Here is a 15253-nt window from a genome sequence, read left to right on the forward strand (position 1 = left end):
TGCTGTGGCTGTCAGACCACGAGCAGATTAACTCTCTGTGCCTACGTACCCAGGCATGGTGGGACCTCTGCCGGGCACCCTCTCGAGTGGCCCTGGGCTGCTGTGGCCATTGCCAAAGTCACTGCAGCCTCCAGGGCTTTGGGGAAGGTGGTAGCCAGAGACAGGCAGCATTGACACCAAACCAGGCCAGTAGCGGAGCTGGAGATCAGATCTTCTCAACTGCTTGAGTATGTGTAAGTTTTGAGAGAAGAAGCATTTTAGCTACTCTCACTGTGAGTTTCTGTTTAACTTCCTGCCAGACAGCAGGACAATTCTTCACAACCGCTTTCAGTTACACTTCTTTGGCCAGGCAATGTGTTGGATATTTTGGGAGATGTTGGCTGGGCTCATTGGGTCCTTCTGCACCTTTTGATAAAAGACAACCTGAAAACCTAACAGTTCAGACTGATTTTGATATGAAAGCATAACGGCTTACCTGTCCAGCTAAGTCCTAGATGATCGGCTACAATTGCCATCCTTATATCGGTCCGTTCACATGGACTCTGGGGACCTGTGATTTACAATTTCTTGATTAAAAGGGTTTTGCAAAGAAATCCATAATACTGGACAATAGTTTATTGTAATAGCTTTAATTCAACTAAGTTGCTGGTGCTCTTATAGTTTACTAGAATGGCTGTGTGTCCTAATAACCTACAAAACAAATTTATTTTTCACAGCTTTTATATTTTCACCTGTGTAAAGCCAAATGGCAAACTACATGATGTCGTGTAATGAAATCAAACATGCGGACAATCTAGCAGTTAGACTGTACACAAGTTGTTCAATTACTGGTGGAAACCACCAGAACCATATTAACATCTATTTTCTCTACTTTGACAGAATGAATTTGCTGTCACAAAAGAAAACTTTCAACCTCTGAGTTACAACAATGTCTTCGGCATGCTTCACTAGCTTTCTACAGTACAGGATTGGTTTAAAGGAAGAAAGAAGAGTATAAGACAGCACATACAGATGACAATGACAGAATGAAAACTAAGTCACTCCACAGGCAATCACAACAGTTCATGCACTAGGATCAACAAGTTGAAAGTTTTACAAACTAGGCTTGATCTCCACGAGGTGAGCCATGAGAGCTCCAGAAACCTGACTGCCTTCATTCTCACCAGTCCTCTTACTCCTCCTCCTCTCACTGTCGGCCTTTTCAATCTTTGATTTTATAGATGCTGCCTCTGTTCTCATATCTCTAGCAGACTTCGATGTAATGGAAGGCTGGTAAACTTGAGTAGCTTCTGACAATGATGTGTTTCTTGATGTACTGTCTTCTTCATCATCAGAGACCTCTGACTGCATCTTTTTCTCTTCATCAGATAGACGATCCACAAGCTTTAATGTCTCACCACTAATTCCCTTAAAATATTCGATAGAATGTTTACATACCTCCCTAAGCTGATTTTTCTTTACTTTAACTGTTGTCACTGTGACGGAGGTAGATCTTACCTTTACTGGTAATTTAGAAGGAAGCTGTTTTGCTTTTCCTTTCTCTACCTGCTCTTGTTTTGGCAGGGCTGGAGTTTTTCTAGCTAAATTATTCCTATGTGTATTTTTTACTGGAATTCTAGACCTAACTTCTAGACAGGGAGAAGAATTATTTTCTCTTGCTTTGTCGGGCTTACTAGCCCGTCCTGCTTTTCTCCCTACATTGCTTTGAAGAGTATTTTGTGGAAAGACTTCTTTTACTGAGCTGGCCTTTACAGGAAGTTTTGATTTTGCTCTAGTCCCTACCACCTCTGTTGACTTTTGCTGGTCTCCATGTACTTTTTGCTTATCTTTCATTCTGTGTCCTTGTGTTGTCCCTGTACCTTTTCCTGTCGTGCTTTTCATTTGGCTAGCTTTCTGTATGGAACATTTGGGTTCCGAATGTTCTTTTAGCACTACGTTACAGGTAATATTATCTGTATGGACAGCAGATGAATCCAAATTGTTGTTGTTATTAAAATTATCTTTTGGAAAATCAGTGTTTTCTGTTTGCCTACAGCTCGTCTGGCTAGTAGCTGAACTCGCAATCACTGCTACAGTTTCATTTTCTAATCCCTGACCACTTGGCATCACAGCTTCTATCTTATCTGCCACTTCGCCAGGGCCATCTTTCTTCAGAGTCATGGTGGAAGCAGAAATTCCCATTTTAATTGGTGTGCGCAATTTAGGATCAACTTTAGAAGCATTTACCGCTGACGATGATTTTTCCAGTGAGTTACTACCAAGTGTTGCTTCCATGCAATCTCCACTGGCCTGGATGATGGGCTTATTTTCAACTGCAGTTGTTTCTACTGGTCTCTCTAGGTTTGTTTCTACAGTGTTGTCCCCTGCCTGTGGCTGTGTGATGGCAGTGACTGTACTTTTATCCCCTTCCCCCTTGTCCCCTGACTTCCCTTCAGAAGTATGCTCACCAATCTGAAAAAATTGGAGTCTTTCTTCAACAAAATCCCTCTTGCTCATGTCAATTGCACCACTGCGAGTCATCTCAAACATCTTCCCTTCATGAAATGGGAAGGGGTTGGGCTCGCTAGTTGGCGTACTTTCATCTGTTGGAGTTCTGGCTGGAGTTGTATCAGGTGTTGTAGCTTGAGATCTGTCTTCCACTGCCAGACCAAATGGCTTAGCCTCATCATCCCTTGATTTAGTCTCAAACACTTCATCATCACCTCGGTTATTGGACCATGGATCAAAATCTAGACTCTTGGTGGCCACGGTTTTAAAAGGTGTTGCAAATTCTTCATCTACTTTGTAGCTGAAATATGTATCAGGAAATACAGTCCTGTCAGGGTGTCTGCCTTCCAAAGTGAAAAACTGTGCCCCTGACTTCTGTTCACTCTTATCTCCAGTCTTTTCAGAAGCTGGACCTTTCAAAAGCGGCTTGTCTTCTTCAGGGCCTACCTTGCCTTCCTCCTCAATGACTTCAAGCTTACTCTGGCTAAAGCAGCGGTCTGTCTGCTTTAAAATGCCTTCTGTAGTCCATACATCCTTTTTGGTTTCAACTGCCGGACCTGCAAGTTTAGAATCACTCTCAGTTAAACCATCATCTTCATCTTGTAAATCATAACCATCAAGAGAGTCAATCTCAGTCGCATCGGTATCATGGGAGAATTCTGCAGTGGTTGCTATGGAACACTCTGTGACAGACTGGTCATTATTCCCATTTTGCACTACATCATTCTGGGGTGAATCAAGCCCAATGTCAAACTCATTAGGTTTCCCAGAAGTGGGATGTCCTAACTCTTTCTGTTTCTCAATCTTTTCGGGGGCTCTAGGTTTTGATGATTCCTTTTGATCCTCTTCCAATTCTTTTAGTTTGAATGTATACTTTTTAAGTGGAGCAGGTTGATAGAGAGATTCGTCATCACTAGAGTCACTGACATCTGCTCCTGGTGGCACAGGAGATGGTGGCTGTACTCTTATGACTGGCTCAGCCAGCTGGCATTTGTCATGTTCATCTTGCAAGTTTACTTCTATCATCTCCATTTCGCTTTCAGTGGAGTAATGGGGCTTCTTTTCTGACTCAGCTTGATCTGCATCCAGTGGTGGTGGAGGAGGGAATTCGATGTAGGCAACTCTGTTACCTTTTGGTCTTTTGTTAGAGTCCTTATTTATATGATTAGGTAATATTTTATCAGGTTGTGGTTCCTCTACTTCTGCCTGCTTTACAGAGGATGACTTAGCCTCTGCTTCCTCCTCCGATTCCTCAGATACCTCGGGTATAGGACTAGGCTTGCCTGGTATATAGGCTATTAGTGAGTCGGGCGTTTTAGATGTAAACTCGTAACTCACTTCCTCTGAGCTTGGTGTCTCTGGTGTTAAAGGGCTTTTACCAGAGCTATCTATAAAGGACACTTGTTCTAGTGTGTCATCTTCTGGACTACCTTGTGGAGAAGGAGGTTGTTTTTGCTGTCTAGCTGTGTAAAATGCCCCCCTCGTCTCTTGCACAGTCTTACTCTCCTGACTGATAATTTTTTTTATATTTCCTTGTTGCACCTCTTTCTCATATTGCTTTCCTACTTGAACAAAACTGACATAAACAGGTAAAGTCTTAATTTCTTTCACTCCTTCAGTACTTACTGAAGGTGCAACTTTATCCAAGTAATCACTTGTACCAAAGTCAACTAACTCACTTGAAGGAGATTCCTTTCCTGGACTAAACTCTAAAGAATCTGGTGATTTGCTAGGGGATATCTCAGTTTCCTCAACATGAGGACTTAAACCTATTGAGCTCTGTTGCTTGGTAACTCTTCTGATTTCTGAATGCTTTCCTTTTTCATCTTCCACATAATCAAACTGCCTCTCAACTTTCTCCTTAATTACAGCTGATTGGGATACTTTAGCTGAAAGTTCATAGACACCATTCACCGTGGTCCTCTTCTCCTCTACAATCCTGACTGGAATATGGGACACACTGAATTCTTCTTTCCTTTTTGATGTTTTATCAGCCATTTCACCATTATGCTCCCCCTCCCTGACAACAAATTCTCTGTATAGAACCTTTTTTGAGGGAGATTTTACAGTCAGTTCCTTCACTTCTTCTGAATGAATTCCATTTGCTGCCAATTTGTGTTCTGTCACAGTGATAAATTCACTTTTTTGGTCAGTTTTAGCTTCAGCATGATCAACATGGTTTTCTTTCACTGTATCTGGAACCAGTACATGTGAGAGTTTTTCTTTTTGTGTTTTATGATTAGAAGTTCCAGGACTTTCCCATGTCCTATAGATTTTTTTGTCCCAGTGCCCCTTCATTGTTGCGTCTGAGCCGTACACCAGGTCTATTGCCTGCTGTTCCGAAAAGTATTCTGGCACACTTTTACTCGTTTCAGTTCTTTGCTTTTGTGTATCTGAAGTACAAAAGTCTTCCATAACTTTTCCTTTACCTGGAGCAAAATCTTCCTGTATTTTCACCTCTTTCTGTAAAGCTGTGCTCCCATCCACGAGATCTACTTGCCTTGGGTGCTTTTCTCTAGAATAGAACTGATACACTGGTAACTTACTTTCTTGCATTTTCTTTACTGGAATTCTGGATTGACCATCCAGCTTTTTTTCTTCTTGAGTTTGGTCCTTACTCTTTGGACTTATACTCTGTTCAAATTTAAGCCTAATGGAACTGAGCTTTGATTGCTTCAGCTGAAATCCAGTCTGTGCAACTTCAGGTATTCCAGTCTGCTCAGCACTTCCTGTGTGTTCCATAGGTTGTTTAGAGTCCTCTGTTTGTTGCACAAAAATCCTTTTCTCAGGACTGCTGGGCAAGCTGGAAGCTTTTCTTTCATCCATTTTGGGAAAGCATTTCCCATCAAGGCTGTACTGTTTCACCTTACTCCTTTCGTCACTGGAAGCCGGTAATTCAGAGTGCAGAACCTTCTCAGGGCTGCTGCTGGCAGAGCTCTGGCTAGAATGTATCTCTTTGCCATTTTTTTTATGCTGCTTTTTCTCTGGAGACTGTAGCTCATCATTCAACTTCTCTGTTTTATCCCGAAAAAACTGTGATACTTCAGTGAGTTTTTCTTCTGCTTCCTTAACAGTCCTGTCCACCCTGTCTTCATATATCAACTTTTCTCTACCTCTCTCTAATCTGTCCTCAGTAAAGCGCATCCACATTGCATGTTTTGGACTACTAACATCTCCAGTATAGTGTAACACTGTCACTTTATCATAATGATCATCTTTAGACATTTTACCTATACCATTCTCAGATACATCTTTATAGATTTTGGAGAGTATCTCTTTTTTGGGGGCAGTAGCTACTTTTTCTCTGCATCGTTTATCAGACCCCTGTAACTCTGAACTAAGGGGTAGAGCATGATCAGTAACTGACTCCTCAGTATCAGAATGAGACACATCTATCTTTTCTGAAAGAAGCATTTTCTCAGCAAACCTGTAAGACTCCCCTCTTAGTTCTGACAACTCATCATCATGGTATTCTATTGAGTGCTGACTCAAAAGCTTCAGTGTTTTGTAAGAGTCATCAGACATGAGTTGAGCAGAACTAGGGCGACTGTCTTCTTCCTGGGACACAGGAGTGTTCACTCTAGAAGACTCCAGATAAGAAGGAAGTGACTCTTCAGCTGTGAGCTCTTCTTCTTCTTGCTGACCTTGTTCATCTGAACAAGGAAAAGCATCATGTTTTTCCAACTCTTTTAAGTTAGTATCTCCCCGAGGTAAGTCTTTCTGATATACATACATTTCTTTTTCTGGATGCTTTTTTGTTTCTCTAATAATGACTTCAGTAGGTTCAGCCTGATTACCTTTTTCAATATGGACCTCTATTATTCGCTCCAATTTGGGTTTCATTTTGCTGTCCTTCTCTGCATGTGGTGGTGAAGTTTCAGCAGACTTGCTAACCTCTGATGTTACTGATGATTTATGTTCAAACAGACCTGCCAGTTCTTTGGAAGGGTCACGTCCAGACTGAAAGGCTTTCATTATGTCATGAACAGACATTGTTTCCTCAATTCTTTCGGATGTGCTTTCAGTGCATGGAGGTTTATGATATACCGTTCTGGTTGTTGTAGTGATATGAGTTTCTTCTTTTACTCGGACACCTTTGCTAAGGACACACTTGTGATCATCATCTTCGCTGCTGCTGGCTTTCATTTGAAATGCTTTAACCTTTTCTTTAATAGATCCAGTAGGTTTTTGCTCCAGCTCCATAAATGTAGAGGCAGGTTTCACAGCTGGTAGCTCTTCTGCTTTCTGCTCTGGAATTTCTTCTGATGACGGTTCATAGCTGCGGATAACATGAACTACTTCAGTTCTTGTTTCTGTAATAACAGGAGGGATGGGCACATCATGGAAAAGTGGTTTGGGCCCTGTGCTTTCTGCACTTTGTGGGGCTGATGGCGTTTTTTCACTCCTTGTTTCAAAGCCACTGTCAGATAAGGGACTTTTATCTTGATCATGTTGAGAAAAGTCATCTGGAGATTCCAAAATAGTATCTGTTCCAAAAAAGGAATCTGCAATTTTACACAGCTCCTTTTCTGATGTTGAAGGCCTCATGGAGGCTGGAGGCATCTTAAGCTTATGTTCCTGCAAAGCAATAGCTGGTTTTAAAACACGCTTTTGTCTCTCTTCACCTTCCTTTTTCCCCTCTTCAAACTTGTACTTTATGTTTGTTAATGAACTACTACCAATATCATTTGCTAAGTAATCAATAACTTTTGACAAGTTATAATCCTTTTCTGACATCGTTTTAGTTTTAATTTGGACCTTCTCTGGAACAGATATAGGAGGACTTGTCAAAGCTTGCTGTCTTGCTTCATCAATCTCCTCTGTACTGAACTCTACCCAGTCATCCTCAGACAGGTGTCCTTGATCACTTTTGGATACTTTAGCCGACCCTTTACTTTCTAAACACACATCTTTTTTCAGTATCTCACTAACTTTTACTAAGTCCTCTTTTACTTTCTCAACAATTTTAAAGGGCTCTTCATCATCAATTCTACCCTCTTTTGATATCTCAGGTTGGAATGGTTTGTCCTCTGTGATATCTGTCTGCAATATTGCAGTCATTCTTATTAGGTCCTCCTTCATTTCAGCAACATCTTTCAATATCTCCTGACTGGAGGATAAAGAAGATGGCGTGGACAACTTAAGAGTAGAGGGTGCTAAAAACAAGGATGATTTTATTGGAGATGAAGTTCGATTAAAGGAAGGCTGAGTGCGTGCCTCAGTGGTCAATGTTTTAATGGGTGACAGTAATGCAGCAGCTGATTTTGTAAGCGAAGACGACTCTGGAAACTTCTTTAATGCTGGTTCAGACAAAACATTGACTACAGAATATACCGGCACCGTTATTGTTGATGAAGTTACTGATGAGGTAGTTGCAGATATTGACCCAAGGGCTGTATACAGAGCACCTGCAGGAGGAGTTCTTATTGACTGAAAAGCTGAGGGTGCTGAAGACGCAAATGACCTGAGTGGAGAGAATGACATTGTCGTAGCGGTTGAAAACACTCTCTCAGCTGTGTCAGCAACTGCATTAGCAGCGCAACTTGCAGAGTGTGCAGCTGCAGTGATCTTGTCCTGAAAAACAGCTGCAGCTTTGGATCCATTTATTAAGTTGGCAGGAGATGGGTATTTCAGAGGTGACACAGATCCATTAAGCAATGGTACATCTGTGTGCCCAGCTACATGTTTCGCTGGCGACGAGAGAGACGAGGCCATCATGACTTTAGAAGATGAAACAGCATCAACTGCTGTCTTAGTGGGTGACACCACTGACTTTAGAGGGGACGATAAAAGTGAGGATGCTGATGTGATGACCGATTTAAGTGGTAAACTTGAAGAGTACATGTTAATGTTGGATTTGGGGGATGCTGGAGGCGTCATGGTTATGGATGATCTCTCCAAGAGAGACCCTGCTGTAGTCACTGGAGATGTCCGAGAGGGGAATGTGGTAGTGGATGCCAGCCCTTTTAGACCAGCAGCTTCTGGTACTGTGGGAGCTCTGACGAAAGAGCCTGATGTAACCTGTATATTGTATGGAGGCTGCGATACCACAGTTTTTATCGGTGAAGAGATTGTCCGAAATGATCTAATTGGAGATGCTACATCACTAACAGATTTAACCGAAGATGTAGTAGAAGCTCCTAATGTGGATTTGATTGGAGAAGCAGAAGAAACAGACCATATTGATTTTAATGGGGAAGCTGTAGGAGTGTTAGAGGAAGAGCTTGATAAGGAAGTGAAGCCTGATTTGGTTTGCCCAGGCACTGTAATTGGAGTTGTTGTCCATGACTGATATGGCCGTGTTGAAAAGAATGGCTTGTATGAGTAAGTAGCAGGTAGGGATCTTGTTGCTCCTGCACTCCGTTCAACTGTTTCTTAAATTGTTAAATTAAAATCAAACATAAAATCAACAAAAATGATTGAAAAACAGAGAGACCAGAGAAGAAAATTGGTCAGTAAACGTTGTAATATTACAAAAAGCAAGTACAATTGTTTGCATGAGTTAGGATGAAGGAGGCAAAAGAAGAGTTAAAAAGGAAAGAAAAAATAGGAATGAGCCATACACCGATGACTGGTCCAAAACAAAAAGCATCATGAAATGAAAGACATAAAAGCACATAGCAACCAAGTCTGCAAACAATGAAAAACAGAAAACACAAAGAAGGAATCCATAAGGTAAAAATAAAAACCACAACGAATATTCTTCTCTTACTTCCTATTGACTTTCTGATGTGCTAGTTCTGAAATACTTGTATCAGTTCTATTTTGCCTGTTTAGGTACGTCTGCTTTGCACACCTATTAGAATTATCCTTGTAAAAATTTCTCTTGTTCTATTCTTGTTGTTCTATTCAGATATTGTACCTATACAAAATATAAACTTGTGTAAAATGACATTATATAGCTAAAATCTTTTTTAAAAAACCACTCAATTATTTCATGCAGAACCCTTTAAGTGACAGGCAATTGATGTGCAAACTGTGAAGCAACTAGAATAAATTCAAATCTGTATCTCCCATGCACAATTCGGATATGCTTCACACTCACAAAGCCAATAAGAGCAAGAGCTTTTCTGAGTCAGTATTTTAGAAAATAATAAAAATAAATAAAGAAAAGGAACTTTTGCATTTGTTTCTCATGCGATACTCCTTTTGTTTGGTAAAACTAAATGAAAACTAAAGTAAAACTTTAAATGAAATGATTTTAAGAAGCATATGTCATACATGAAAAATGGAATGTATGATTTATGATAAACGTGAGCAAGCAAAGCAGCTGAATCAGTTTTTATTCATGCACAAGATACCATGTCAAAACAAGCACATGGAGTAATACATTTTATATGCGGTATTATGCACAAATATGTAAACCTCACAAAATCATTTCACAAGAGGCCATTAAAAGAAGAGTACACTTTTTCTACAAGATGTAGTGTCTTGGTACCTTTTGAGGAGATTTCTGATATCAGCTCAAAGACAGACCTGTTCAACTTTGCATTTCTCAAAAGGTAACATTAGAAAAGCGGTCAGAGAACAATATATTATGCAAAACTTACTGGTAAGGACAAATCTGTAAACTGTTATCATCCCCAAAACACCCAGCTTATTCATAGACATTCCAGGCAAATCATCATCAACCATATTTTACATTACAGGAGGTACTCATGCCAGAAGACAGTATTTCTGGGAATCCCATTACAGCAAACATATCCTCTGATACAGCCATAACATTCAGAGAGTTGACACTGAAAGTAACTGAGAGGGTTTTCCTTTTTTTTCCTTTGAGTTAGAGTTAGAAATCGAGCTAAAATACCCAAGGAACGTATTCAACACACCTTTCTCTGAAGTTATACTAATAATTTTATCTGTCGTATAGACAGTAATTCACTGTGAAAGAAACAGGATAAAACTAATATTAAACTATTAAGGCTTAAAGCACACACACTTATACAGAATAATACATAAATAAATGTTCAGTATACCACAGGTCCATATCCTGCAAGGAGAAACGTGCTGGGTCTATAAATGCCAATCAAAGCCCAGAAAGTGAGGCGGATGGCTGGTGATACGGTAGTAGAACATTTAGGTTGAAGAGAGCTTGAATACTAGGCCTGACTGGCACAGCCTATTTCAAGAAATATCCATTTTTTCCATCTTGTTTGCAATTATATTTTTAAAGCACAAAACTGCTATTATGCTCCCAAAGAAGCAAACACTGTGTACTTCATTAAAGGAACTAGACTTTATTATGAAGATTAATGAGTGGCAGCTGCTAACATTCACCAGAAGATCATGCAGTCCCCAAGTCTGAAAACACAAAGGCAAAATCGTTTTGAAAAGAACTAACATCAAAAACTGCAGTTTGTATTTGGAATAGTCTCTACAGGGCCCCAGTGAGCTGTGATGGTCCAGTCGGCCACAACCAGCTAGCAAAGCAATAAAACCAACTGGTGTCCCTCTTAACTGCTCTATCTTGTGTTAAATCATGGATCCCAGCATGTTTAAAATGCTTTTTTGGTGCTATGTATTGTAGTTGAGAAGAACTGGTCCAAAGAATATTCAGTAATTTACCAGGATGCGCAGCTATGACATAACCGAAACAGTGTGGAACTGGGTCATTCTTCAATTTTAAAACAGTAAAAATTCCCTCCCATCACAGCATACTGGACACTCTCAGACTGAGCAGCTTCTACCATGCTGCATTCAAGATTTGATCAGAAAACAGATGGGTTTTGCTACCTTTTGTGTACCCAGATGCACTTCCTTACAGGCAGAGGGTCACCGTAAGCACTGAGTGAACCACCACATGCCTCCCCAGCTCAGCACTCCTCGGTCTTCTCAGCTGCAAACATATGGCCACTGAAGAGCAGATTATGGACCACTGGAGCACTTCCTTTTGGCTGTCCTGGCCTTGTAACAGGTGGCACGTGCTTTGGAAGAGCAGGGCTTCCCAGCCCACATCGTCCCCTCATGCCAACATGCTGCTGGCAGTTGTGGTGGCTGCCAGCAACAAGCTAGCGTGTGTGCACGAGGTGGTGTGTACACTGATGGCCAGGCTACTGTCTGTCACCTTTCCTGGCAAACACAATGACTTCTGCATACCTTGTTGCATACTCAGGTAGTTCACTTCCAGTTACTGGTGCCAAAAGACAGGAACTGGTTACAGAATGGAGAGGGACTTCTACTGTCTTTCTACATATTTTCTCCAGGCTTTGAGTACAATCCAATAAATGGGTTTTGTTTTTTTCTTCTGCTTTTTGCAAATGAGTCTTAATAGAGTGTTGGTGAAAAAAAATAAGACTTTTTGCTTTTCTTTTTTTCTCCCTGCAAGGAGGCCTGATAAACTAATTATAAGCAACATATATAGCCATCACACTCATTTCAAGCAATTTCCATTGCCCTGTCTTTGACGATACCTTAACTGTCCATCAAGACGTCTCAGTAGATCTGGTAGCTTCTTCAGATATTACATGCTTGAAGTCTTCTTCCAGACCTGACAAGTGTAATACATCCTGGAGCGCATCTGATCCAAAGAAGCCACAGATCTTACAGGATTATTAAACTGTAGCCATCCAGTGGGAACTCCTAGATCTGAGGAAGTTTTTCTATAGATTTTATGGAATTATATCAAAGGGTCTGTTGCAGGGCAGCAACTGAGAAGTTATGAGGGAGAAAGAGGCAAGAAGAAGTCTGGGAACAGGGAACAGTAGTAATCAACCTCAAACAGGGGAGGTAGGCGACACAAAGCTAAGCCAAATACATTATTGTATTTAACGGGAAACGAAAGCAGAGCCATGGAAAGCAGAGTTTTCCTTCAGTAGAAGGAACGTAGAGTCTGGTCAAGGGAAAATAAGCTAAGAAAAAGAAATGTGTGGTGCCAAGGAATAAAAAGCATCTGCAGGGAACACAGGAAAAAGGAAAGGGGAGGAGAAAGAAGAGGAAGATATGAAACATGAGAGAATTCTTTATGGCTAAGAATCTAAACATTTTAGTTCTTGTCTGAACAGAATTCTTCAGCCTTGCTCAACTTTTGCAAATCGCTCTTCTGCATCATTCTGGTACGGCAGCTCTCTCTCTCTAACCTCTCAAAGAGAAGAGGAATAGACTCTCTTTTGGAAATTAATTTGCAATTCTACTTTCCAAGAGCTATATGGAACTTTTAAAAATTACTGTATTTTTATTTAATTAGCACATGCTATTTGCCAGTCAGAGTTCTTCAAGCTCTCACAACACAGGAGTTCACAGACCATCCAAAAGTTTTGCTTTAGATACTTTTTTTTTTCAAAATGACACCAAAATACAACGTTTATAGAAAAAATGTCTCTTCTTATAGAAATCATGTATATATGGTTTAGTACTTTGGTAAGAGCAACTCACTCATTCCAGGCTCAGTCAGATAGCTGTAGCGCTTACGTAAAGCCAGGGAGACAAAGTTCTGACGCCGGTCAGCCTTCTCCGTCTGCAACAAAACATACCACTGTTTGGTGCCTTTAGTATCACCATCCCCCACTGGAGCAGAGCTACCATCAAACCTCAGTATTATGGGCCACATTCGGGAGTACACATTCCCACAAAGGAGAACAAACGTCCCGTTCAGCTTCAGGATGACATGCTGGAGGCAATTTGGGCAAGCAGCCAGGTAATGGATAGAGCCTGTCTCTATTCCTGTCCATCCTGCAATGAATTTCAGATGCTGGGGAGGGGGACCATAGTCATTGCAGGCGGCAGAAACCTGCCACAAATTACTGCCCTTCTGGAGCGAGCAGGGAAGGGACTGTCACCCAGAGAGATGGCCCCACAGGCACATCCCTGCTCACAGCGGCACTCTCTGCTATGAGAAGCAAGGGCTTATATAGCAGACTTAGCTCATGATTCAGCCCTGGTGTGCCTCAACACCGTGTTACACCATTATCACTTGGTCAAATGCTTCGTACTACTAGAAATGGCGTAATACTTTCCGTCCCCTATAAAATAAACCACGTTTGGCTAGAAATAGGAGATCAACACAAAGACTACAGATACAGACATAAAACATTCATAGGAGTACAACTTAGACTGATCAAATATTTCTCCCCAAATTAATTTGTCCTGAAAGCACATACACCACAATATACACTGGTTTTAAAGTGAATACATTAAGGACAAAAAAAGGCATGGGAAGGATTTTTTAATAGGCATAAAATGTAAAGATGCAGATTAGAAAGCAGACTACTATAGTTAACTCATAAACTGCATCACAAGTCACTGCAATCAATAGCATAGCTGCTACTGTGATGTCTTAAATACTAAAAGTCCTTCAGAATCAGCTTACTTGGTTACATGACTGAAAATAATAGTTTGTTTAGAAAGAAAACTATTGTAATAGCTATATAATAACTCACTAGGAACAAATCACGTGGAGACAAAGCGATGTGGTTGCTATTATTATTTTTTTAACACGTAGGGAACGTGTTTTTTTTTATTTTAGTCAGCAGGAGGCTACAGCTATTTATTTGCCACCAGTAAGAAGAGGAAACTCTGCTGGTAGGCAAATGCGATATATCTATGCGGTTTCTTCTACAAAGTGATTGTATTTATTGCTACCTCTAATGAATAAAACACACTCAGTTTCCTGACAATCTAATGTTGCAATTTCCAACAAGTTGTGGATTTTTAAGCTACAAATATCTGAGGTGAAAATAGATTTATATACCATATTTAGAAATTTCTGTTGGTTATTTTGCTTTATCAGAAGAATACAGGTTATTTTCAGGAGTAAAATATTATAGGCCATTGCTGTTAAATCCCTCTCAGAAATGCAAGTTACCAAAGTACTGGCAGTGTTGCTACAAGGGCTAAAATCACACTGAATACATCCTTCTTGATTTTGTCAGAAATAGACTTAGTCTGAATTTTATAATTTTATTGTGTTTTCAGAAGAAAATGAGTTACAATTTCAACTACTATTATTCAAGGCTTGATTTAATACAAAATTCTGTTTCTCCACATTTGTGCACCATTACTGTTCTGCAACAGAATATCAGATGCCGAGGATATAGTTATTCTTTAGTTATCTTTTCAATGCCATAGCTAAAAGTATTGTAACATATTTACTTTTCTTCAGTAAATCTGAAGGAAATAAAAACAGAAGACAGTGTTTATATTACCTCATCATCTTGATCTGACTCTGTTTCCTTTTGGTCCCAAGATGCATTGCAGAGACAAGGAATATTATAATGGACAGCAGGGAAAAGAATATCAGGATATGAAAAGGACCAAGTTGGGAGCACAAAATGCAAGCTGATTTATAAGGCAAAGCAAATCCAGAATGTTAACGCACACAAACACAAAAATCTTACATCCAATGCAAATCAACACATGACGTTACTGAAAGCATAAACCTATGAGCTGCAGGCTGAAGCATGAGCTGTAAACAGAACCAAAAAAATTATAGGAACTTGACACCACAGTAACAAGAGACTTAAAAGCGTTCTACAGACAGGAAACCAGTAAAACAAATTTAAAAAGCCTTAATCATAATCCAAAGCATTCTCATTATTGGCATGTCAGGGTTTCTTTATCACTAGCAGGGGGAAAAAAAGAGAACTAGAAAAGCAAAAATAAAAACAAACCAACCCTAAGGAAAATGTTTACATTTCCTAACAAATACCTTTTTGTGTGCTGGAAGAGTGATATTCAAGTTGCAGACAGCTGTTTGTGGCAGTCCTTTTGTAGTCTTTGGTTCTTTCAAAAACGATAAACGACCACAAGGTTCCTGGCTGGTGTCTCTTAC

The 15253-nt window shown here is 40.2% G+C and overlaps 1 protein-coding gene across 1 annotated transcript in view; it reads right to left on the bottom strand.

The window, feature by feature from the left end:
• The window catches only part of ANK3 (ankyrin 3), a 204877-nt gene that overhangs the window by 22547 nt on the left and 167077 nt on the right, over nucleotides 1–15253 (bottom strand). Inside the window, exons 34-38 of the mRNA XM_062580702.1 lie at nucleotides 15131–15253; nucleotides 14628–14654; nucleotides 12859–12940; nucleotides 1164–8855; nucleotides 476–550 (exon numbers count right to left, since the gene is read on the bottom strand). Coding sequence (XP_062436686.1) covers nucleotides 476–550; nucleotides 1164–8855; nucleotides 12859–12940; nucleotides 14628–14654; nucleotides 15131–15253 — 7999 coding nt within the window. The remainder of the gene's footprint in view (nucleotides 1–475; nucleotides 551–1163; nucleotides 8856–12858; nucleotides 12941–14627; nucleotides 14655–15130) is intronic.

Source organism: Rhea pennata, chromosome 7 (genome assembly GCF_028389875.1).
Source record: "Rhea pennata isolate bPtePen1 chromosome 7, bPtePen1.pri, whole genome shotgun sequence".
NCBI classification, from domain to species: domain Eukaryota; kingdom Metazoa; phylum Chordata; class Aves; order Rheiformes; family Rheidae; genus Rhea; species Rhea pennata.